Genomic DNA, 22,862 nt, shown 5'->3' with positions numbered 1-22,862 from the left:
GTCTCCTCGAGGCGTGTATTTGGGAGGGCTAAACCAAGTGTAAGATACTGAGGCTTGAGCGGTCCACTCGCTCCAAGGGGAAGGTAGTATATGGATAAGTCGCATGATTCCCTCGTGATGGGTAGTTCCGTACGCGTAGGCGTCCAGCCAATGACCATAGAAGTCGGTAACGAAGTTCAGAAGGAACTGCTCTCCGTCCCATTCCAGCTCTCTATAGCGCTCCATCGGAAAGTTCCTATTCTTGGCGTAACGGTGTCGCATAAGGGCGTGATAGGGTTGGACCATCTACAAAAAGGGGAAAAGGAACAAGTCAGCACCATCACAAAGGTGGAAAATGATAGATAGTGCGTGGTCTCAAATGGTGCTGCGAAAGTGTACAAAAGTCAAAAGATGGTGGTTCAAAACGTCGCGTCCAAGGTTCTCATTCTTAGATAACTAATCGTGCGTTTTCTGTTCGCGTTTTGTCGGATCTCCACATACACTAACGGCCTTATACTAGTTCTTCCACATTTTTATTGTTGGTACAAGCGTTGTGATCGTATAGCTAAGGCATGCTAGGTTCAAAAGTCCAAGTTTAAGCATAGCAACATTTCAACATAGTCTCACGCAATCACATTCGCATTTCACAAATTTTCACAAGTTCTCATGTAACATTCAACAAACCATTCAAGAAGCATCGCTTCGCGTTCATAATATTTCTACCACATAAAGCATGCTTTTCACAAGTTCTCATATTCAACAAATCATCATTCAGAAAGCGTCACTTCTCATTCACATTTTTTTCCAAAAGCATCAAGTTTCAAGCACAAGGCACAAAATATCTAGTACCTCTTTCTTTGCAGTTGAACGAGACGAGTTGCGGTGTTGAGCCCTTCGCATTTAGTTCATTTACAAAAAGATTACAAAGACAACCTAAAGTTCGAAAAGACTCTTGGGTCCAGAGCGGAAAGAACTGAGGCTCTGACACCAACTGTAACAGCCCAACCTCTTAGGGTACAATAAATGCGGCGGCTGCTACCCGAAACCCGACTCGAAAGAAGTAAACATAGGCTAGGGTTTCATTTAAAGAGTACTAACCAAGAGAAATGAAGGAATATCAGAGTATTTAATGCAACAACTTAACCTAGAAGTCCAAAAGAAGATAGATATCAGAAATGAGGATCAAAACCTTAAGAGTACGACATAGTATCCAAGACAAAATCACAAGAAAAGGGCTAAGGCCACAACCAAAAGTAAGATGCAAATGTTCCAGAAAGAAATTCTAAAGAGTATCAATAATTCAGCAGAAAACGACCAAGAGAAAAGCAAAGCTATGTATGGTGACACAACTACACTTAGAGTTCAACACATCCATATTAATTAATTAAGCTGCTCAACACCCGCCACCGCTCGTCATCATTCAACCTGCACATAAGGAAAACACATGCAGGACTGAGTATTTTGAAATACTCAGTGAGCTCGTTGCCAAAACATTTTATAAGTTATGCCACCCTTACCAAGTGAACTCGAGTTTTAAGCAGTTAAAAAGAATATCACGAGTATCACAAAATATATTTTCATAGACTGGCCAGTCAAAATAACCTCCCATTTTCTCATCAAATTAACAATCACAAACATTCCATGGTGCGACGAAAGTGTGGCCGCCGCATTTATTGTACCATAGGAGGTCGGGCTGTTACAAGAAGAGTTTTGAAAAGTTTGTCATAGCCATCAATGAACAATGTGTTGCCCGACATGACCAACACGATGATGGTAGTGGTGGTTCTGATAGCAACAATGACATTCCAAAACATCATCAACCCACCAGGCGATGTGTGGCAGGACAACACATCATCACACAATGTTGGTTATGCTTTAATTGGATATACTCAACCTTATATGTAACAGCTCGCCCTCCTAAGGTACATTTAATGCGGCGACTGCTACCAAAACTGACTTAAAAGAGTTTAACATAGGCTAGGGTTCCATTTAAAGAGGCTTGACCTAAGTATAAAACGGACTATCAGAGTCGCAAGTCAAAGGTTTAATCAAGAGAAATAAATGAAGGATAAGTACTATAAAGTATGATCAAAACTGAAGGGTTCAATAAATTCCAATGATATCACAAGATGTCTTAAGATTCTAAAACGAAAGGAACAAGTGCAAAATATCCAAATAATACTAAAGTGTTTCAAAGAAAATTCAGCGGAAACGACCAAGAGAAAATGCAGCTATGTATGGAGACACAACTATGCTTGAAGTTCAAAACACCCATCTTAATTAGTTAATATGCTCAACACCCGCCACCGTCGTCGTCGTTCAACCTGCACATAAGGAAAACACATGCAGGGCTGAATATTTTGAAATACTCAGTGAACTCGTTGCCAAAACATTTTATAAGTTATGCCACCCTTACCATAGTGAACTCGAGGTTTTACACTTTTCAAGATAAATATTCAACGAGTATCACAAAAATATTTCCATAGATTGGCCAATCAAACAACTCCCCAATTTCCTCATCACTTTCCACAATCTCATCATTTCCATAGTGCGATGAAAGTGTGGCCACACTTTTCGCCCACGAGACCGGCCGACTAGCAAGGACGGCTCCCGATCCCACCGTGTACACAGCCTGGTAGGGTTTGCGGCCCATACTCAGACCCGAATTCGTTTAAACATATCCATAGCCACTGTAGCCTAATGGAGCGTACTCACAAACTAGGCATCAGGCACACAATATAATCACAAAACAAACATAGGCATGGCATAACAGTTAAACCACCCGTATCTCTCCACTTTCATAAATTTGCAACATAAGAGAGAGTTAAGAATAAAGCCCACCTCGACTGCTTAGATTTCAAGTATGTTCTTTCCTTTGTTATCCTACTTTGCAACCGAGGTTTCACCTTTTAATCACATATGCATATATCACAAATCAAATTCAACAAAAACTCTTAATTCATGCATGTCTCAACGCTTTTCCCTTTTCCCATCGATTTATCTTAACGTCATCAATCAAGGCCATTTTCATCACATAAGTTCCATTTGCATCTCAACTCTAGATCTAACATCAACATATGTCACACTTGAGTATTTTGCCAACATACACGAAACACACACACGCACACACACTCGCCACACCCACACGCACACACGCCACACACATGCATACATATTTCCATATCCCCTTTATCCCACTTTCACTCAACAAGATGCATGAGGGTTCAAGAATACCGATTAATCGGTTAGAAAGAAGAGGAATCGAGTAGAAAGAAGAAGATTAATATGAGAATACCTTTTTGAGAATAACGAACGGTAGAAACGAAGTAAAGACTTGGTTCTTCAAAAATCTTGAGGCTCAAACTCTAATTCTTCCCAAATGATGAAGGATTACTGGAGTAAAGTAGAAGAAAATTGAGAGAGAAGGAAAAGAGGGAGGGGGCGAAAATTGTGATGGCTAGGGTTAGGGGTTTCTCTTATTTATAGTGCTCAATAAGATCTTTAGGTAAATAATATAGAATATTTGGCACTCCATAATTAATTAAAAAAAACAAATATTGTGGAGTAGGGAGGAAGAAAAAGATCTAGGGTTCAAACATGGGGATTTTCGAAATATATGGTTTTTAATTAGCCAAGATTTTGTTTTGTATATTTTACGGAGTAGAATAAAATATCACGGAGCAAAATATAAAAATCCTCCCCATTGGGAAAAGAAATAGGCGTGTATTTGCTCCTTTAAATAAGGAATGGATCTTTAATATTAACTAAAATAAAATATGGCAAGATCTCCTTGAGGTATGGAAAGATTTGGTAGAATATTTAAATTCTAGGCATGGAAGGAAATCAATAAGGGATCAATTAAAAATAAAATAATTCTTCCTTCCCAAATATAGGTGATTTTCGAAAATCACCTTAAACAATAGGGTTCGATTTTTCTTATTAGGAAATAGAGAATAATTGGGTTTTGGATTTAATTTGGATAAATATCCCAAGAATTAAATTAAATCCGGAAAAATGAGATTTTCTCCACTAAGGCTATGATTTTCGAAAATTCCAAGGAAAATGTTATGGAATAGTATCCTAAAAATCTCACTCACCCTTAAACAATTAAATCATCACATTATTTTACCTTTAATTCAAATATTCGCATGCCACATCATATAATCAACAAGTTTGACTTTTCAAACTTCCAACGCAACCCTAAACCTGACTCGGTCATAACTTCGTTCCTCAATTAATTCACGTCTCCTAAGTCATAAATTAGGAAATTAAATTTTTGGCACTAAAATTAGGGCTCGAAAAAGTGGGGTGTTACATTATATGTACAAATATTTGGTATGTGTTAGCACCAGAGGGCCATCTAAGAACTTTAATATATTGATTATCGCCTTGTCTGCGATGGGGGTGTCACCGGTATCCATTGCAACGAGCTATGTGACATCGACACCGGCGATCACTCCCAATGCCAAACAAAATCACTCGGCTTTATTGTTCTCAGGTTGATTGCTATGTCCTATGTGATCACAATAGTCATGTTGTTCGTAATCTATCTAGCAATACTTTACTTCAACCTGAAGAGAAAAATACGGGGGTAGGAAGATCTTACAATCGACCCTCTACCTGAATGCTTCCTCTATGGAATTTCACAACTCTTGTAAACCAATGGATCTTTGAGACCCAACCCTTGAGTCGGGTTCAATGTGATGACTTATCGTCTTGCCACACCTCATCCGGGGCCCACGGGTGCTTGTACACTATTATTGATGCTTATTTCTAGAATATACTCCCTCCGTCCCACAAAGTTTGTCCCATTTTATCATTTTTGTCCGTCCCACAAATTGTCTCAATTGGAATCTTTTCAAAGAGAGACATTAAATACACCTCTCAATCTTCTCAATATGGGACCCTTATTCCACTACGCACCTTCATTTAGTACAAAGTCAATAATTTCTTAAAACACGTGTCGGGTCAAATTGAGACAAACTAATTTGTTGGACGGAGGGAGTATGTTTCCATATTCGCAATGGTCCATGACTTTTTGTGTAGATCAATCAAGCCTTTAACATGCTGGATGTAGGGATGCCAATCTAGCCCGAAACCCACGGGTCGACCAGAATTACCCGGTAAAATTATAGGGTTAGGGCCGGAAAATCACAACCCATATTCAGAAGCGGGCTACACGGGCTATCCCGTTTGGGTCGGCGGGTTATGCGGGCTGGCCCGAGTGGGTTGCGGGTTAGCCCACGGGTTGAGCATTTAATATTAAAATATAATTAAAATTTTGGATTACATACTTATACGAAGTATATTTGGTAATATCAATATTAAATACAACATTAATATGGAGAATATATGGTAATTATGTTTTCTCTTTCAAATTGAAAGTTAGAGTTATATGAAATGTATGATTTCCATTTAATTGTAGTCAGATTCATGTGTGCTATTATTAAATGATATGTTTATCTGTTTTGTTTCAATTTTCAATTGCTATTATTTTCTTTCTCTTGATCACTTTGATAATACTTTACTATTTGCGACAATCTGTGTTTTAATAATTTAGAATATTGTATTGGATAGAAAGTAACATATAAGATTACTATTGACCCGAATAGCCCGTGAGTTAGCTCGAAACCCGAAGATTTAGGGTTAGGGCCGAAAATTTATAACCCGAAAAATTCACAGCCTGAATAACCCTCACTCAAATAGCCTGACAATCCGAGTGGATTGACCCGAACCCGAGCGAGTTAGCCCAATTAACATCCCTAGCTGGATGTTTGAGGATGTTTTACATTGAGTTTAATTATAAAGACTTGACTGATTATTCTATTCACGAAAATTAGGAAATTGATATATTTCCTGATTTTATGTATATTTCCTGATTTTATGTTTTGGGCAAACCTTGCCATATATATGGATTTCTTAGCCTATTTAAAGGTATGTATTGTGAATACAATCAATAAGAATGCATACAGAAACCAATCATTCGATTCAACACCCATCATCCCTCATTTCAAGATTAGTGCTAAGTATAATATCAAACTTGTGTGTAGTTATTTTTCTTGCTGTAGTTGCAACCATCGAAAATTTAATACGAAAGATAAGCTTCTTAATTATAAGCACACTCAATAAAATTTTTAACTTGTGTGTGCATTGTTAGCGTTTCGTGTGTATGGCGTATCAGCTTATGTGTGTTTGTGAAGCATGTGTTGTATGAAATCAGTGAAGTTGTCCAATTTTAAAAGTATTTGGAAGTATAAATATCTATTTTGGATATGAAATTCAAATTACAGAATTGAAATGATTTGAAAATATAATTTAATTTCAAATCTAATTATTTTTAGATACCCAACCTTAAATTATTCTATATCCTGTCTCAATTCCAGAGTACAAACAAACCCGAAAAGAAATGGATGCATTAAATCTCATTAAAAAGAAATACGGAGTACTAATTTGAGTCTCAAAATAATCGGACTTAGTAGGATAATAAAATCGTCACACATTCATACTAGAGAATATATACAAACATTTAATAATCCCCTGCATCTCCATCTCCATCACCATGCCATCGCCATAATAGTGTTTGTGTCCTGTGAATTACTCAAGCACATGTGGATTATTGAGCGCACCCATCGACATGAAGAAGGTGATCGTGATATGTTGGATATTTTAGTGTAATTGGATTAACTTGATTGATCGGTTATTGTTATGATGATACATCATTTAAGTATGGAGGTGCGGAGTGCATGCTTATTTGAATTCATTATGATGTTAGGGGCGAAGCCCCTAAGCAGATGAACGGGGGTCCGGGGGCAGCGCCCCCGGGTAGCGGGGTCCAAGGGGCAGAGCCCCTGGCTGGGGTCCGAAAATGTAATTTCTGAAAATCGAAGGACTAATTTGCAATTTCGGAAACTTTTGAAAATCGGTTATTTTCAGTTAATTTCCCAACAGATGCACTGTTTCGTCAACAGCTGCATCGGTTCATCTTCATCTTATTCTGATTAATTCTTCTGGTTCATCATCTCATATCACATCTGAATATTCTGAATTCTCTGAATTTTATCCGATCAAATAACTTTGGTAGAACCACCGAAATTGATTTGATCTGAAAGTGTTTTTGCACGACTTTCAGAAATCTATTTTTCTGTTCCCTTTGTTGTATCTCCCTAATATGATAGCTATCAGCGCCCCAACCATGCCGGTTGTCGAAAACACCACGCATGGCATGTTATTGGGTTGGGTCTTGCTGATGACGAGAGACAACGCGCTCAAGAGAGAGAGCATGAAGGCCATTATGTTTGTTGACGTAATGATACTGTATGTATCGGGTTGGGTGGATGCCATCACGGCCTCGCCAGCTTTGTGACTCCCACTGGTGTGATAGCCCTCCGCACCCCAAACTCCGCCAGCAGGGCTGATGACCGACTGGAAGGCCATCGTGGCGATCAGGAAAACCACCACTATTATGGTGTTGTTCATCTCGGGGATCACATCGAAATATGAAACATCTGTAAGATCTTTTAAGAGCCTTTTTATCTCTAAGTGGTTGGTGGTGGTTGGAGGACTCTCGTTCAAGATTTGGAAGGCAGTTTTTGTAAAATCCCGGATTTTAGAACCCTAATTTTAGAGCCCTAGAATTAATTGTTGATGACGTGGAATCGAGAATGCATTTATTTCATGAGTTGATATGGTCAAATTGAGTTTAGGGCTTGTGTTGAAAGTTTGAAAAGTCAAACTATTTGATTTAATGATGTGGCATGTGATTTATTTATTTGTGAGATTATGTGGTAAATTAATTGTTTAAGGGTGAATGAGAATATTAGAAAAATTTCCATAATTACTTGTCACCCTAATTCTTGTAATTTTCGAACCGTAGACCCCCTTTGAAGAGAAATTCTATTTCTTCCGGAATTTATTTAACCCTTGGGATAGTTGTCCAAATTAAATTCCAAGAGCCAATTATTTCCTTGTTTAGAGATGGAAAAATCGAGCCCCCTTATTTTTCTAGTGATTTTCGAAAATCACCATATTTGGGAAGGAAGTAATTATTTTATTTTATTTGACTTCTCACTTGATTTCCTTCCATACCTAGAATTTAAATATTCTACCAAATCTTTCCATACTTCAAGAGATCTTGTCTTACTTTATTTTAGTCAATATTCAAAAATCCATGCCTTATTTAAAAGGCATAGAAATCGCCCCTTACCTCGCCTCATGGAGGATTTTCCTTATTTTTATTTTACTCCATAATATTTTATTCTATATGGAAAAATACCAAAACAAAGTCTTGGCTATTTTGAGAGCCTAATTTTCGAAAACTAGGGAGATTTGCCCTAGGATCTATTTTTGTTAATTCTTCTTCCCTACTTCACAATAATTATAACTTAATTGTGGAGAATGAGATCTTACCAAATATTCTATTCTAATTACCTAAAGATCTTGTTGAACTCTATAAATAAGAACCAAAACCCCTAACCCTAGCCCCATATTTTCGGCCCCCCCATCCCACACACTCTCTCAAATTGTCTTCTTCTACTCTCCAATATTTTGCTATCTTTTGGAGAAGAATTGAAGTTTAAACCAAGAACTTTGAAGAACCAAGGCTAATACTTGTTTTCTACCGATCATTTTTCTCGAAAAGGTATTTTTGTTTAAGAGTTATGCTTGTTCTCCTTCTACTTCTTCTTTTTCCTCTTCTAACCGATTAATCGGTCTTCTTGAACCCTCAAGCATCTTGTTTGAGTGAAAGAGGGATAAAAAGGGATGTGAGAACGTGTATGTGTGTGTGTGTCGTGTGTGTGTGTGTGCCGTGTGTATGTGTGTGCCGTGTGTGTGTGATGTTGTGTTGTGTAGTGTATGTTTGATGGCTAAATAATCTTGTGTGATAAACATGATCTTGCTTAATTAGTAATGATAAGATGAATCATTGGGAAGAGGGCAAAGTAATGAGACATGCATGAGTAAGAGTAGTATTGAACCTAATTTGTGATATGTGCCTATGTGATTAAAAGGTGAAACTTTGGTTGCGAAGCCGGATAACGGAAAAGCGAAACTACTTGAAAACTAAGCAATCGAGGTGGGCTTTATTCTTAAACTCTTTTATTTCTTGCAAAATATTGATTGGTGTTATAAGGGTGGTTTAACTGTTATGTCATGCCTATGTTTGTTTAAATGTGATTGTTGGATATGCTTATACGAATTCGGGTCTGAGTATGGGCCGCAAGCCCTACCAGGCTGTGTACACAATGGGATCGAGAGCCGTCCTTGCTAGTCGGCTGGTCTCGTGGGCGAAAAGTGTGGCCACACTTTCGTCGCACCATGGAATGTTTGTGATTGTTAATTTGATGAGAAAATGGGAGGTTATTTTGACTGGCCAGTCTATGAAAATATATTTTGTGATACTCGTGATATTCTTTTTAACTGCTTAAAACTCGAGTTCACTTGGTAAGGGTGGCATAACTTATAAAATGTTTTGGCAACGAGCTCACTGAGTATTTCAAAATACTCAGCCCTGCATGTGTTTTCCTTATGTGCAGGTTGAATGATGACGAGCGGTGGCGGGTGTTGAGCAGCTTAATTAATTAATATGGATGTGTTGAACTCTAAGTGTAGTTGTGTCACCATACATAGCTATGCTTTTCTCGGTCGTTTTCCGCTGAATTATTGATACTCTTTAGAATTTCTTTCTGGAACATTTGCATCTTACATTTAGTTGTGGCCTTAGCCCTTTTCTTGTGATTTTGTCTTGGATACAATGTCGTACTCTTAAGGTTTTGATCCTCATTTCCGATATCTATCTTCTTTTGAACTTCTAGGTTAAGTTGTTGCATTAAATACTCTGATATTCCTTCATTTCTCTTGGTTAGTACTCTTTAAATGAAACCCTAGCCTATGTTTACTTCTTTCGAGTCGGGTTTCGGATAGCATCCTCCGCATTTATTGTACCCTAGGAGGTCGGGCTGTTACAGTTGGTATCAGAGCCTCAGTTCTTTCTGCTCTGGACCCAAGAGTGTTTTCGAACTTTAGGTTGTCTTTGTAACTTTTTGTAAATGAACTAAATTCGAAGGGCTCAACACCGCAACTCGTCTCGTTCAACCGCAAAGAAAGAGGTACTAGATATTTTGTGCCTTGTGCTTGAAACTTGATGCTTTTGGAAAAAAATGTGAATGAGAAGTGACGCTTTCTGAATGATGATTTGTTGAATATGAGAACTTGTGAAAAGCATGCTTTATGTGGTAGAAATATTATGAACGCGAAGCGATGCTTCTTGAATGGTTTGTTGAATGTTACATGAGAACTTGTGAAAATTTGTGAAATGCGAATGTGATTGCGTGAGACTATGTTGAAATGTTGCTATGCTTAGACTTGGACTTTTGAACCTAGCATGCCTTAGCTATACGATCACAACGCTTGTACCAACATAAAAACGTGGAAGAACTAGTATAAGGCCGTTAGTGTATGTGGAGATCCGACGAAACGCGAACAGAAAACGCACGATTAGTTATCCAAGAACGAGAACCTTGGACGCGACGTTTTGAACCACCATCTTTTGACTTTTGTACACTTTCGCAGCACCATTTGAGACCACGCACTATCTATCCTTTTCCACCTTTGTGATGGTGCTGACTTGTTCCTTTTCCCCTTTTGGTAGATGGTCCAACCCTATCACGCCCTTATGCGACACCGTTACGCCAAGAATAGGAACTTTCCGGTGGAGCGCTATAGAGAGCTGGAATGGGACGGAGAGCAGTTCCTTCTGAACTTCGTTACGGACTTCTATGGTCATTGGCTGGACGCCTACGCGTACGAAACTACCCATCACGAGGGAATCATGCGACTTATCCATATACTACCTTCCCCTTGGAGCGAGTGGACCGCTCAAGCCTCAGTATCTTACACTTGGTTTAGCCCTCCCAAATACACGCCTCGAGGAGACTTCATCGGCCTAATGGGAGTTCTACTTCCGGCCATGTCTACCGCCGTTGATGGACCTCCACTTCATCCGCCAACGCAAAGGTACTCGCCAGGAGCAGCACGTCGAATGAAGTATCGCGATGACGAGGAACCGCATGTTGCTCGCGTTCCCCGTAAAAGGACCCTTAGGATGCGCGTTTCGGCCCCTCGAAGGATCATAAGAGAGGCCGAAGATATGCTTACATCGATTCCTTCGCCCCTAAGCGACGAGAAGAAGGACGAGGAGTTAGGGTCGTTCGAGAGAGGAGAGAGTTCGAACGCGGAGAGTGTCGGAGAGTCGGGTGAACCCGAGGAGGACGAGGGCAGAGATGTCTAGTGCCCGAATAGGAAATTTTGTTTTCCCTTTCCCCATGTTTTTGAGTTCTAGAACTTCTATTTACATTGTTATATTCTTCCGCGATTGAATCGCTCTTTTCCATTCATTGTACCAAGACCTTTGGGGATCACTTTTTTGAAATTAATGGGAATTCGTACCTTTCTTTCCATTATATGGCAATGAAGCCGTCTTCACACTTTTCTGTCTTTATTGCGTGAATATACTTACTCGTTCTATTATTCTCCAAGTGTTTTCCACCTTATGGTGCAATCTTATTATGTCTCTATTTTTCCTAACAACTGTTTTGTGTGGTCTTTCTTTAGGCCATACTTGTGAATGAGTTAAAAAAAAAAAATTTCTTTTCTTCCTTTCAAAGTACCCTATCACCATCTTGAGATTTTTTTTAAGTTAAGTACGCTAACAATTCGAGTGTGATAAATCAGAATGCCACCTAGACGTAACGTGAGGAACGAGGAACCTACCTCCCAGGCTTCGGTAGAAGAAAGTGTGACGCAACCTAGGCCGCCGACACCACCACCACCACCTCCACGAGTAGATAGGGAAGTCATAAAGCTTTTTCTTGACCAAAAGCCTCCTACCTTCGACGGAATGTGTGAACCTGCGAAAGCCGAAACTTGGATACGAGCCTTAGAGCGCATCTTCCGAACCTTAGTGTGCACAACGTTTTTCATGTGTCGCAATTGCGAAAATACGTGTTCGATCCGAAGCATGTGATTCGTTACGAGGATATTGCTGTAAGCCCGGATCTGAGCTACGAGGAGCGACCCCAGTTAATCTTAGATCGAAAGGTCCAAACCTTGAGAAATAAAACCACTACCTTAGTGAAAATTCAATGGAGAAACCACGGGCCCGAGGAAGCCACGTGGGAGCGTGAGGATAAGATGATAGAGCTATACCCGGAACTCTTTCCGTAAAAGGTATCAAATTTCGGGACGAAATTTCTTTTAAGTATGGTAGGATGTAACATTCCGGATTTTAGAACCCTAATTTTAGAGCCATAGAACTAATTGTTGATGACGTGGAATCGAGAATGCATTTATTTCATGAGTTGATATGGTCAAATTGAGTTTAGGGTTTGTGTTGAAAGTTTGAAAAGTCAAACTATTTGATTTAATGATGTGGCATGATTTATTTATTTGTGAGATTATGTGGTAAATTAATTGTTTAAGGGTGAGTGAGAATATTAGAAAAATTTCCATAATTACTTGTCACCCTAATTCTTGTAATTTTCGAACCGTAGACCCCCTTTGAAGAGAAATTCTATTTCTTCCGGAATTTATTTAACCCTTGGGATAGTTGTCCAAATTAAATTCCAAGAGCCAATTATTTCCTTGTTTAGAGATGGAAAAATCGAGCCCCCTTATTTTTCTAGTGATTTTCGAAAATCCCCATATTTGGGAAGGAAGGAATTATTTTATTTTATTTGACTTCTCACTTGATTTCCTTCCATACCTAGAATTTAAATATTCTACCAAATCTTTCCATACTTCAAGAGATCTTGCCTTACTTTATTTTAGTCAATATTCAAAAATTCATGCCTTATTTAAAAGGCATAGAAATCGCCCCTTACCTTGCCTCATGGAGGATTTTCCTTATTTTTATTTTACTCCATAATATTTTATTTTATATGGAAAAATACCAAAACAAAGTCTTGGCTATTTTGAGAGCCTAATTTTCGAAAACTAGGGAGATTTGCCCTAGGATCTATTTTTGTTAATTCTTCTTCCCTACTTCACAATATTTATTATTTAATTGTGGAGAATGAGATCTTACCAAATATTCTATTCTAATTACCTAAAGATCTTGTTGAACTCTATAAATAAGAACCAAAACCCCTAACCCTAGCCCCATATTTTCGGCCCCCCCATCCTACACACTCTCTCAAATTTTCTTCTTCTACTCTCCAATATTTTGCTATCTTTTGGAGAAGAATTGAAGTTTAAACCAAGAACTTTGAAGAACCAAGGCTAATACTTGTTTTCTACCGATCGTTTTTCTCGAAAAGGTATTTTTGTTTAAGAGTTATGCTTGTTCTCCTTCTACTTCTTCTTTTTCCTCTTCTAACCGATTAATCGGTCTTCTTGAACCCTCAAGCATCTTGGTTGAGTGAAAGAGGGATAAAAAGGGATGTGAGAACGTGTATGTGTGTGTGTGTCGTGTGTGTGTGTGTGGCGTGTGTATGTGTGTGCCGTGTGTGTGTGATGTTGTGTTGTGTAGTGTATGTTTGATGGCTAAATAATCTTGTGTGATAAACATGATCTTGGTTAATTAGTAATGATAAGATGAATCATTGGGAAGAGGGCAAAGTAATGAGACATGCATGAGTAAGAGTAGTATTGAACCTAATTTGTGATATGTGCCTATGTGATTAAAAGGTGAAACTTTGGTTGCGAAGCCGGATAACGGAAAAGCGAAACTACTTGAAAACTAAGCAATCGAGGTGGGCTTTATTCTTAAACTCTTTTATTTCTTGCAAAATATTGATTGGTGTTATAAGGGTGGTTTAACTGTTATGCCATGCCTATGTTTGTTTAAATGTGATTGTTGGATATGCTTATACGAATTCGGGTCTGAGTATGGGCCGCAAGCCCTACCAGGCTGTGTACACAATGGGATCGAGAGCCGTCCTTGCTAGTCGGCTGGTCTCGTGGGCGAAAAGTGTGGCCACACTTTCGTCGCACCATGGAATGTTTGTGATTGTTAATTTGATGAGAAAATGAGAGGTTATTTTGACTGGCCAGTCTATGAAAATATATTTTGTGATACTCGTGATATTCTTTTTAACTGCTTAAAACTCGAGTTCACTTGGTAAGGGTGGCATAACTTATAAAATGTTTTGGCAACGAGCTCACTGAGTATTTCAAAATACTCAGCCCTGCATGTGTTTTCCTTATGTGCAGGTTGAATGATGACGAGCGGTGGCGGGTGTTGAGCAGCTTAATTAATTAATATGGATGTGTTGAACTCTAAGTGTAGTTGTGTCACCATACATAGCTATGCTTTTCTCTTGGTCGTTTTCCGCTGAATTATTGATACTCTTTAGAATTTCTTTCTGGAACATTTGCATCTTACGTTTGGTTGTGGCCTTAGCCCTTTTCATGTGATTTTGTCTTGGATACTATGTCGTACTCTTAAGGTTTTGATCCTCATTTTTTATATCTATCTTCTTTTGAACTTCTAGGTTAAGTTGTTGCATTAAATACTCTGATATTCCTTCATTTCTCTTGGTTAGTACTCTTTAAATGAAACCCTAGCCTATGTTTACTTCTTTCGAGTCGGGTTTCGTTTAGCAGCCGCCGCATTTATTGTACCCTAGGAGGTCGGGCTATTACAGTTTTCCCCATCCCGTTTCTTGTTTTCTGCTTCAGAACTTTGATTTCCACCAAGTATTCTACAATCTGAAATTTGTTCACAATGTGTAAGCTTTCAGTAGATAATGCTTTTGAAATTCGACCATCATATATATAGATTGGAAGTAACTTTCTAATTTAGTACATGTAACTAATTTAATTTGGTGGACGGGTTGAAATATAATAAATGAACCGAATATGAAAGTATGAATTGATATTATTAAAGTTAAATCGAATTTTCAAAAAGTTTCCAAAGTAACCTTATTAAAGCAATGCACGAATTGTCTGTGAAGTCATGAACTTTCAAACTAGTTTAGTTTTTTTCGTGAACTTTAAATGTTGCATGAAAAGTCATGAACTATACTAGACTATGAAAATTTTTCATCCAATCCGACCCGATAGAAAAAATGCCTCAATTAACAAGGAATGGAGGGGGTATTAATTACCTCAAGTTGAGTGCACCTTACAGCCAAATGCAATAAGGTATCGCCATCATCATCCTTTGTACACACAAGATCTCCCAACTTCTCCACCAAAACCTTCAACGCCCTAAGTTGACCATGTTTCACACACAGATGTAGCACAGTCTGCCCGCGATGCAGTCTCTCCATCACGGGAAAACAACTCGCTTCAAGGAGAAGTTCTAGAATCTCAACATTCCCATTCATGGCTGCAACATGAATTGGATTCATGCCTTGCTTGTCGCGCCACCAGCACATCTCCGGGGCTACTGCCAGCAATTTCGAGGCAATCTCGACATGCCCTCTTGCTGCTGCTATGTGGAAAGGCGATGACTCTTGGGAATCTGAATTACACGCTAGCTGCGGATTAAGCTTCAACACTTGTTCAACAATGAATGTCTGTCCATGCATTGCTGCTATGTGTAGAAGATTTCTTGAACATGGAAACGAGACACCATGAACAAGATATGGATCTTCTTCAAGAAGATGTACAAGTGTTGTTACATCTCCTTTTGATGCAGCGTTGTAGAGTTTCTTTTCCACTGCCTCTACCGCCATTCTTTAGTGGCCTTTGTTTCTCTACTTATTTTCTTGATTCTTTACTCTTTGTTTTTAATACAAAAATGATGGGTGTAGTCTACAAGCTTCTCTATCTTTCTCTTGCAAGAAAGGCCTAGGAAATGCTATATCCATTAAGATTGACCAAAGGAAAATAGTTATTCCACAGTCAAACATAACATCACAAGGCCGGATCAAATGATAAATCCATTTCTATGCAGAGTAAAAATATATGTATTAGTATTACATATATGTCCCATCTTGTATTTTATTCACCTTAAAATTATTACTCCTTCCTTTCGTAAAAATTAGATTTATTTTTTCATTTTTGTTCGTCCATCAAAATTAATTTCATGTTATAGTGGAAAGATAATTATTCCAAATATTTTATCCATATTTAATCTTTTTTTCTCTTACTTTATTCATGTTCTCTCTTCTATTTATCTATTCTCTCTTTATCTAACCAATTTTGCATTAAAATTCGTATTGTCCATTAATAAGACTATTTTTGGCTGCCGAAAGTTGAAACAAATACAGTTATCAAAAGTATTGGAAAAGAATTTAAAGTTTGATTGAAAATAAAGACAGTGGGAAATTGATTATGCATAAAGTAAGTGTAAGAGCTTAGAAGTGGGGAAGTAATTGTGCAGAATATTCACTGAAATTAACCATAAACATCGTCAGAGTTTTTTGCTGCAGCATTACACCATACATGTACATGTGCAGCATAAATATGCGGAAATTAATGGTTGAACAAGTTACTAGAAAAAACTTAACTTGCAACAACATTTCTACTGTTACTCCAAGAATGTATAGTTTCATGTTCGTATTTATTCAGTTGAGTCTCTTCACATAAATACAGGAGAAACTGGGATAGTCAAACCGCTTTTAAAAAAAGTGCTCGAAAGTACTATTCCCTCCGTCCCGGCTAAGATGACACATTTCTTAGCCGGCACGGAATTCTAGGAGTTATTAGATAAAGTGTTTAATTGGAAAGAAAAAAGGTGGATATAAGTATTAAAGTAGAGAGATAAAAAAAGATGGATATTTCAATAGGAGTGGGAAAAAGTGGTTGAGTGTATTAATTAGAGAGAAATTATCTAAAAATGAAATGTGTCATCTTAGTTGGGACAAACTAAAAAGGAAAACATGTCATTTTAAGCGGGACTGAGAGAGTAGCAGACAATTTTAATGAGACCGATCGATGTAGAGTACTCACTAAAAAAGGAATGTCTAAGGACATGTTTCAGTCCGTTAAGGATGCTAGTTTTTACAAGTACATCACATACAATTTTATAAGCATCTTCAATTTTATGTCTCAACTAAAATTAAATGACGCAAATGCATTAGTTGTGTCCAAGTGAACAAGTGTATCGCCAATTTAAAGACCTTTTCTTTGCAACATCAATTTTAGCCATTTTTCAATTTTATCAAATACAAATAATTTTGTCTCTAAATTTGTATCCTTATAATAAGTTTTTTTTGTAATGATCCTTGGTGCACGTAAATTGCTCGGAATACACCGTTTATGAATCTTGCGCTCACTAAATAGTATTTTTTTCATGATCTAATTAGCAATTTGAAAGTGAAACCACTTTATATTGGCGCAATTAATTGTGTTGAAAAGTTTTATAAAATGACAATCATTTAGAATAAATTTTGAAAACGTTCTTAAATTAAGGACAATTAATTTAACCATTTGCTTTTTTAGGATGTTTTTCATTTGCGTCTTCTAAATTTAGTTTAGACATCTACATTAAGGTTGTTTTTTGAATTATTAGAAAAAAAATTTATGATTTTAAATTATATTAAAATATGTCTTTAATGATGTTTTTTATTTTAGTGAGAAATCGAGCTATATTTAAGCGACCATCATTATGTTAAATGTGTCAACTTATCTAAGGATGAATTATTTTATATCTGTATTGCACATTATTCAATTGCTTTTAGTATTCCGGGCACAGTTTTCAGTTGATATATATTCAGCCACTCAAAATTGCATAAAAGAGTTTAAAAAAATTTAATGATTGACTGAACACATACCACACGATAATGTATTCAAATCATTATGTTTTTACTTTGCATTATGCATATTAATTTATTCATGTTGATAATAACTTAACATGGATTCCGCGTAATTACTATATTCCGACATTCCGACTTGTGATATACGTTAAACGACTTTTAAATTCAACATAGTTGTCCCATATAATAGTAAAATGATAGTACAAAAAAGATCAATTTGAGAACGATAGTATTTGTGACCGTTGGTACTTGGTAATGAACTGTGTTGTGGCTTTTAGTTATCATTTAATTCCATCTAATTTCAAATTATCAAATAAAATAATTAATAATGTGATAATAGGATTAATTAATTATTGCGTCTGACTTTTTAAAATTAAATAATTGGAATATATATGGACGCACAAATTATTTCAGGAACAATTAGTATATCATCACGCACCACAACAAAAACAATCGTTACATTTTTAATAAATTTAAGGATGCTAATTTGTGTGTCTAAATATACTACCAATACTTCAAAAATGCTCTTATTGTTAGTGTCTCAACTAAAATGCTCTTATTGTTGGTGTCTCAACTAAAATTAGAGGATGCAAATGAAAGCGTTCTAAAAAAAAGTAAAGATTAAGTTAATTCATCAATAATTTATGAATATCCTTTTGCATAAAAAATTATTATTATTTTTAAAGAATTTCCAACGCAAGTAATTGCGTCTTGATATTTGCTTTCTTAGTAGTAATAGTGAAGTTAGCACAGTTATATGAATGTAAGTACATGAACGTTGTCACTAATATAAGATGATGGTATAATAACCAATTGTGATATGAATGTTTTATTTGAACTTTTTTTTAGGCGATTTTTTTTTTGGGATTAATCGAAACTTGTAACTTCAAATCTAATAGAAATAGAAACCATAATCAAGTAATTAAAAGAGCCGATTTTTTTTTTCATACAAATCCGCTTAGTTTCTTTGTATCCCCTTCTAATTATTCGGACACAATAATTAATTCATTGTACTAATAATCAGTAATATCGCATTATTATTTTATATGAAATATGATGAAAATGGCACTAGTAAATAAAATTGAGTCCAATTCATTATCGACGGGTCCAACGCACCTGTTAAAATGTCGGCGATCAAACAATGTGAAACCAATTTCTATTTCACATTTCTTTTTATTTCTTCTTTACTATTTTTTTCAAAGACATAATAATGTAGATAGAATTATAGAAACACGCCAGAGGTGGAGATATTTATTAAGTACTAGTACTATGTTTATGTAAAGACCCTCATTTATGATTAATTAAATCCTTAGAATTATATTCTACATATAATTAAATTGTAGGAATGATGACAAAATCAATATCGTAAGAATCGAACGTCCATGAAAGAAAGAAATAAATCATCAATCAAAAAAGAGAAAAAGGTAAACTATATCTCCTTATAAAATAAAATACAGTTCTATATAAGAATTGAATGTAATGGATAAGAAATAAAATATTATTCTACATAAATATTCGAATATAGTAATAGTAACGTAGTTTTCAACCTTTTTTTTTATCATTTGAATTTTATTTCCATAGGTTTCTTATATCTGTGTTCTAATATATAATTTGTGATATGTAATAATACATTTTGTGAAATGTAAAAATATAATCACGTGCTTCATACTTTATTAGGTCATTGATTTCTTTTGAAATTTCGAAGCAATTCTCGGTAGAATTTTCTTTAATATGAGGTGCCTTTTAAACATATTGTGAAGGAGTGTGGAAATTAGATAGAACTTACTTGTGAGCCAACCTTATAAGTATAACAAGGGGGGTCCTTTGTTGTGCGTACATCGATCACTTTTGTGAGAAAAAGAGGAGAAACTGCAGAAGATAGAAAGAAAGAAAATATATAATATTACAACAATTAGCTAGTGGGGGGAAGAATGGCGAGTGATATACTAGAAAGGAAACTCTTCAATGCTGCATCAAAAGGGAATGTAACAACACTTGTAGAGCTACTTGAACAAGATCCATATCTTATTCATGAAGCCAAGTTTTCATGTTCAAGAAATCTTCTACACATCGCAGCAATGCATGGACAAACAGCCATTGTTGAAGAATTGTTGAAGTTTAGTCCGAGGCTAGTGCGAATCTCAGACTCCCACAATTCATCCCCTCTTCACATTGCAGTCGAAGAAGGGCATGTTGAGATCTCACAAAAGTTGTTATTAGTAGCCCCTGAGGCTTGCTGGTGGCGAGACTCCTACGATATGAACCCAGTTCATATTGCTGCCATGAAAGGTCATGTTGTGATCATGGAATATCTCCTTCAAGTGAGTTATTTGCCCGCTAAGGAGAGGTTGCTTCGTAGAGAGACTGTGCTGCACTTGTGCGTCAAACATGGCCAGCTTATGGGGTTGAAGGTTTTGGTGGACAAATTGGGAAATGATTTTGTGAATGCAATTGATGAGGATGAGGAGACATTATTACATTTTGCAGTGAGGTGCAATCAATTTGAGGTAACCATCAATTATATAAGTACAAGGTTCAATTATATTGATGAAGATACTAATGAGTTACTATTACATTAAATCACAATTTTACAGTATTTGGTGGAAAGAAACCACATAAAGAGGCTCACATTTAATTCCACATACAAAACAGAGCTAGATATCTTAAAAGAGAGCCCTCCAGACACTATTACATACTCCCTCTGTCCCATTAAATATGCAACATTTGCTTTTCGGCACGGGATTTTAGGTAGTGTTGTTTTGTGAGTTAATGAAGAGAGAGTAAAGTAAGAAAGAAGATAAAGTAGAGAGAATACTGTTTCCATATTTAGAAACGTTTCATTTTTAATGGGACAAACTAAAACGGAAAACATTTCATTTCTAATGGGACAGAGGGACTATATGGTAGTGGAAAGAGTCTTGTTACGCTTGTCGCTACCATCAATGAGAAAATTCAAGCCATACACCAACTCGACGATGGTGGTGGCGGTTCTGATAGCAACAATGGCATTCCAGAACACTGTCAACCCAGCAGGCGGCGTGTGGCAAGATGACAAGTCACCTCACAAGGCTGGTGAAGCCGTGATCACATGTACTCACCCACATATGTACAAAATTATGGTACGTGCAAACATCGTAGCATTCTTTTCATCCATCTTCACAATCCTCTTACTTTCGCATGGAGGGCCAGCCAGACACACATGTCTCTTGAGCATCGCCTTTCTTGCCATGTGCGTGTAGCTGGCATCTATCACAGTCAGCTATGGAGCATCGATGTTGGCGATCAATCCCAATTCCAAAATAAAATCACTCGACCTAATTGCTCTTATGTTAATCATCGTATCCATTGCCATCACTAAAGTCACTGTGATCGTTCTTATTCTAGGAATACGTACTTTGTCGAAAATGGTAAAGATAAACAGGCGAAATCGGGAAGGTCTTAGAATCAATCATCTATCCTAACCTAAACCATTAGCATCCTCTATTGGATTTTCAATTATTGGAGATCTTCAAATTCAAGACAATTTCTGAATTTCTTATTATGAATGTTCCATGTAGTATGTGCAAGCATGAATCAATATTTTATTTTATTCAAGATCTTTTTATTTGCAAGTGTTATGGATGAATAACTGACATTGATTTATTTGTGAAATAAAACCATATTAGTAGGCTGTCCTAACAAATGTTACATGGCATTTATACAATGTTGAATAGTTGCATAATGATGATTAAACACCCAATATAAATCATATTGGGCCTTGAACCTACCTGCTATTAGTCTACCTAACTAATTTGCTATGATTTTCAATGGCTTATATATCTACTCTTTGAAAACTAACATTTGTAAACAAATATGGGCCACATGGCCCCCACAAATTTTGGAATACATATATTTAAAAAAAAAAATTAATAGGAAGAGTGCCATATTTGTAATAAACTAATGAATAATAAATAAAAAAGACAATGCTCACTAAAAAAATGGCTAAAAACATATTTATTCAATTAAATATATTATTTTGTATTTCTAGATACACTCCATGCTTTAAAAGCTTTCTCAATGTTAGTGTCCCAACTAATATTAAGTGACACAAAAATTAAGAATGCAATGGACGATTGTGTCCTCAACTTAAGGATAATTCTCTATGCATCCTAAATTTTGGTCTTTTTTTCAAAATTTTCCAATACAAGTAATTGTATCTCTTGTTTTATGTCATTATATGATGGATTTCTAGTAGTGGTTGATCGTTTTTTGTTGCAGAATAACTTAATCACGAGAAAACATGTCTTATTTTCTGATTGAACATGTCTACCAGTCTTATTACATAGAACCAAATGGATTTTAATATTATCTCCATTCATAAAAAAAAATAGTCTAAACAGTGACAATACAAATTTTAAAGCAAATTAGTAAAATAAAATGGATAGAAAGAAAAAAAAAATGGTTAAAGTATTATTAGTAGACTATAGAATTCATCTCGAAAAGAAAAACTCATAAAAAATAAATAGAAATAATTTTGACTAGTAGTATAAAACAAGTGCTACATTTTTTTATTATAAAACAATATGAATAAACTCCAGAGTTTGGCTAAATTAGCTTCATCTCGGATGGTAAACAGATTTGTAGCATTGTCAATACAAAAAATAAATCTAGGGCGTCAATGTCAAACTTACCATTACATTTTATGGCACGTTGAAGCTCCAAAACAAAATTTAGCCAATATGTTATCATCCAATGAAGCTTACATTCGTATATGATTAAACAATAAAAACAAAAATATCTTCATAGGCTACTACCATAGACAAAATATCAAATATTCTAAAAAAAAAAAACTTAATAACAGAAAAACAAAAAAGAAAGAAATGAAGAATTAGTAGGGGAAGAATTGTAACGCCCCACTTTTCGAACCATAAATTTTTTGCATTTAATGCTTTTAATACCGTGAAGTGTGTGGATTAAATGATGAGTGAATTAATTGCATGATTTCTTTGTGACCTAATTGCGATTTGGAGTTGAGATTTATTTGAATAGTCAAATCTGTTGAGTATATGACGTGGCTGTTGAAAAATCAAAGATGTGGAACGTATGACGTGACCGTTGAAAGGTTAATGTCGTTGAGAATGTGATGTGGAAGTGGAATAGTCAAACTGGTTGAGTTTGTGACGTGACTGTGTGAATATTTGA

At 36.3% G+C, this 22,862-nt stretch overlaps 2 protein-coding genes across 2 annotated transcripts; one reads left to right on the top strand and one right to left on the bottom strand.

Annotated features, from left to right (window-relative positions):
* Window positions 1-7,104: 7,104 nt before the first annotated feature.
* Window positions 7,105-15,656, bottom strand: LOC125192984 (uncharacterized). Its single transcript, XM_048090676.2, has 3 exons — window positions 15,084-15,656; window positions 14,627-14,685; window positions 7,105-7,570 (listed from the first exon to the last, which is right to left on the bottom strand). Exons 1-3 carry the CDS (start codon window positions 15,654-15,656, stop codon window positions 7,105-7,107), a joined length of 1,098 nt encoding a protein of 365 aa, XP_047946633.2.
* Window positions 15,657-19,569: 3,913 nt separating this feature from the next.
* LOC125192978 (uncharacterized) lies at window positions 19,570-21,142 on the top strand. Its single transcript, XM_089065034.1, has 3 exons — window positions 19,570-20,188; window positions 20,573-20,800; window positions 20,921-21,142. Exons 1-3 carry the CDS (start codon window positions 19,613-19,615, stop codon window positions 21,140-21,142), a joined length of 1,026 nt encoding a protein of 341 aa, XP_088921160.1. The 5' UTR covers window positions 19,570-19,612.
* Window positions 21,143-22,862: the final 1,720 nt, after the last annotated feature.

The sequence above is a fragment of the Salvia hispanica genome, chromosome 2 (genome assembly GCF_029641045.1).
Source record: "Salvia hispanica isolate PSC_SH4W2 chromosome 2, Shi_PSC_v1, whole genome shotgun sequence".
Lineage (NCBI taxonomy): Eukaryota > Viridiplantae > Streptophyta > Magnoliopsida > Lamiales > Lamiaceae > Salvia > Salvia hispanica.
This window is presented reverse-complemented; position numbering and strand designations above follow the sequence as displayed.

What these genes read in the sequence shown, in the direction of transcription:
- LOC125192984 (XM_048090676.2), bottom strand. Translation starts at nt 15,656, where the DNA reads ATGGCGGTAGAGGCAGTGGAAAAGAAACTCTACAACGCTGCATCAAAA. An exon ending in TAAGGTGCACTCAACTTGAG is followed by an intron (nt 14,686 to 15,083) that starts GTAATTAATACC and finishes AACAAATTTCAG; the next exon opens with ATTGTAGAATACTTGGTGGA. An exon ending in AAAACAAGAAACGGGATGGG is followed by an intron (nt 7,571 to 14,626) that starts GAAAACTGTAAT and finishes CCGGGATTTTAC; the next exon opens with AAAAACTGCCTTCCAAATCT.
- LOC125192978 (XM_089065034.1), top strand. Translation starts at nt 19,613, where the DNA reads ATGGCGAGTGATATACTAGAAAGGAAACTCTTCAATGCTGCATCAAAA. An exon ending in TGAGGTGCAATCAATTTGAG is followed by an intron (nt 20,189 to 20,572) that starts GTAACCATCAAT and finishes CTAATGGGACAG; the next exon opens with AGGGACTATATGGTAGTGGA. An exon ending in CACATATGTACAAAATTATG is followed by an intron (nt 20,801 to 20,920) that starts GTACGTGCAAAC and finishes ATGTGCGTGTAG; the next exon opens with CTGGCATCTATCACAGTCAG.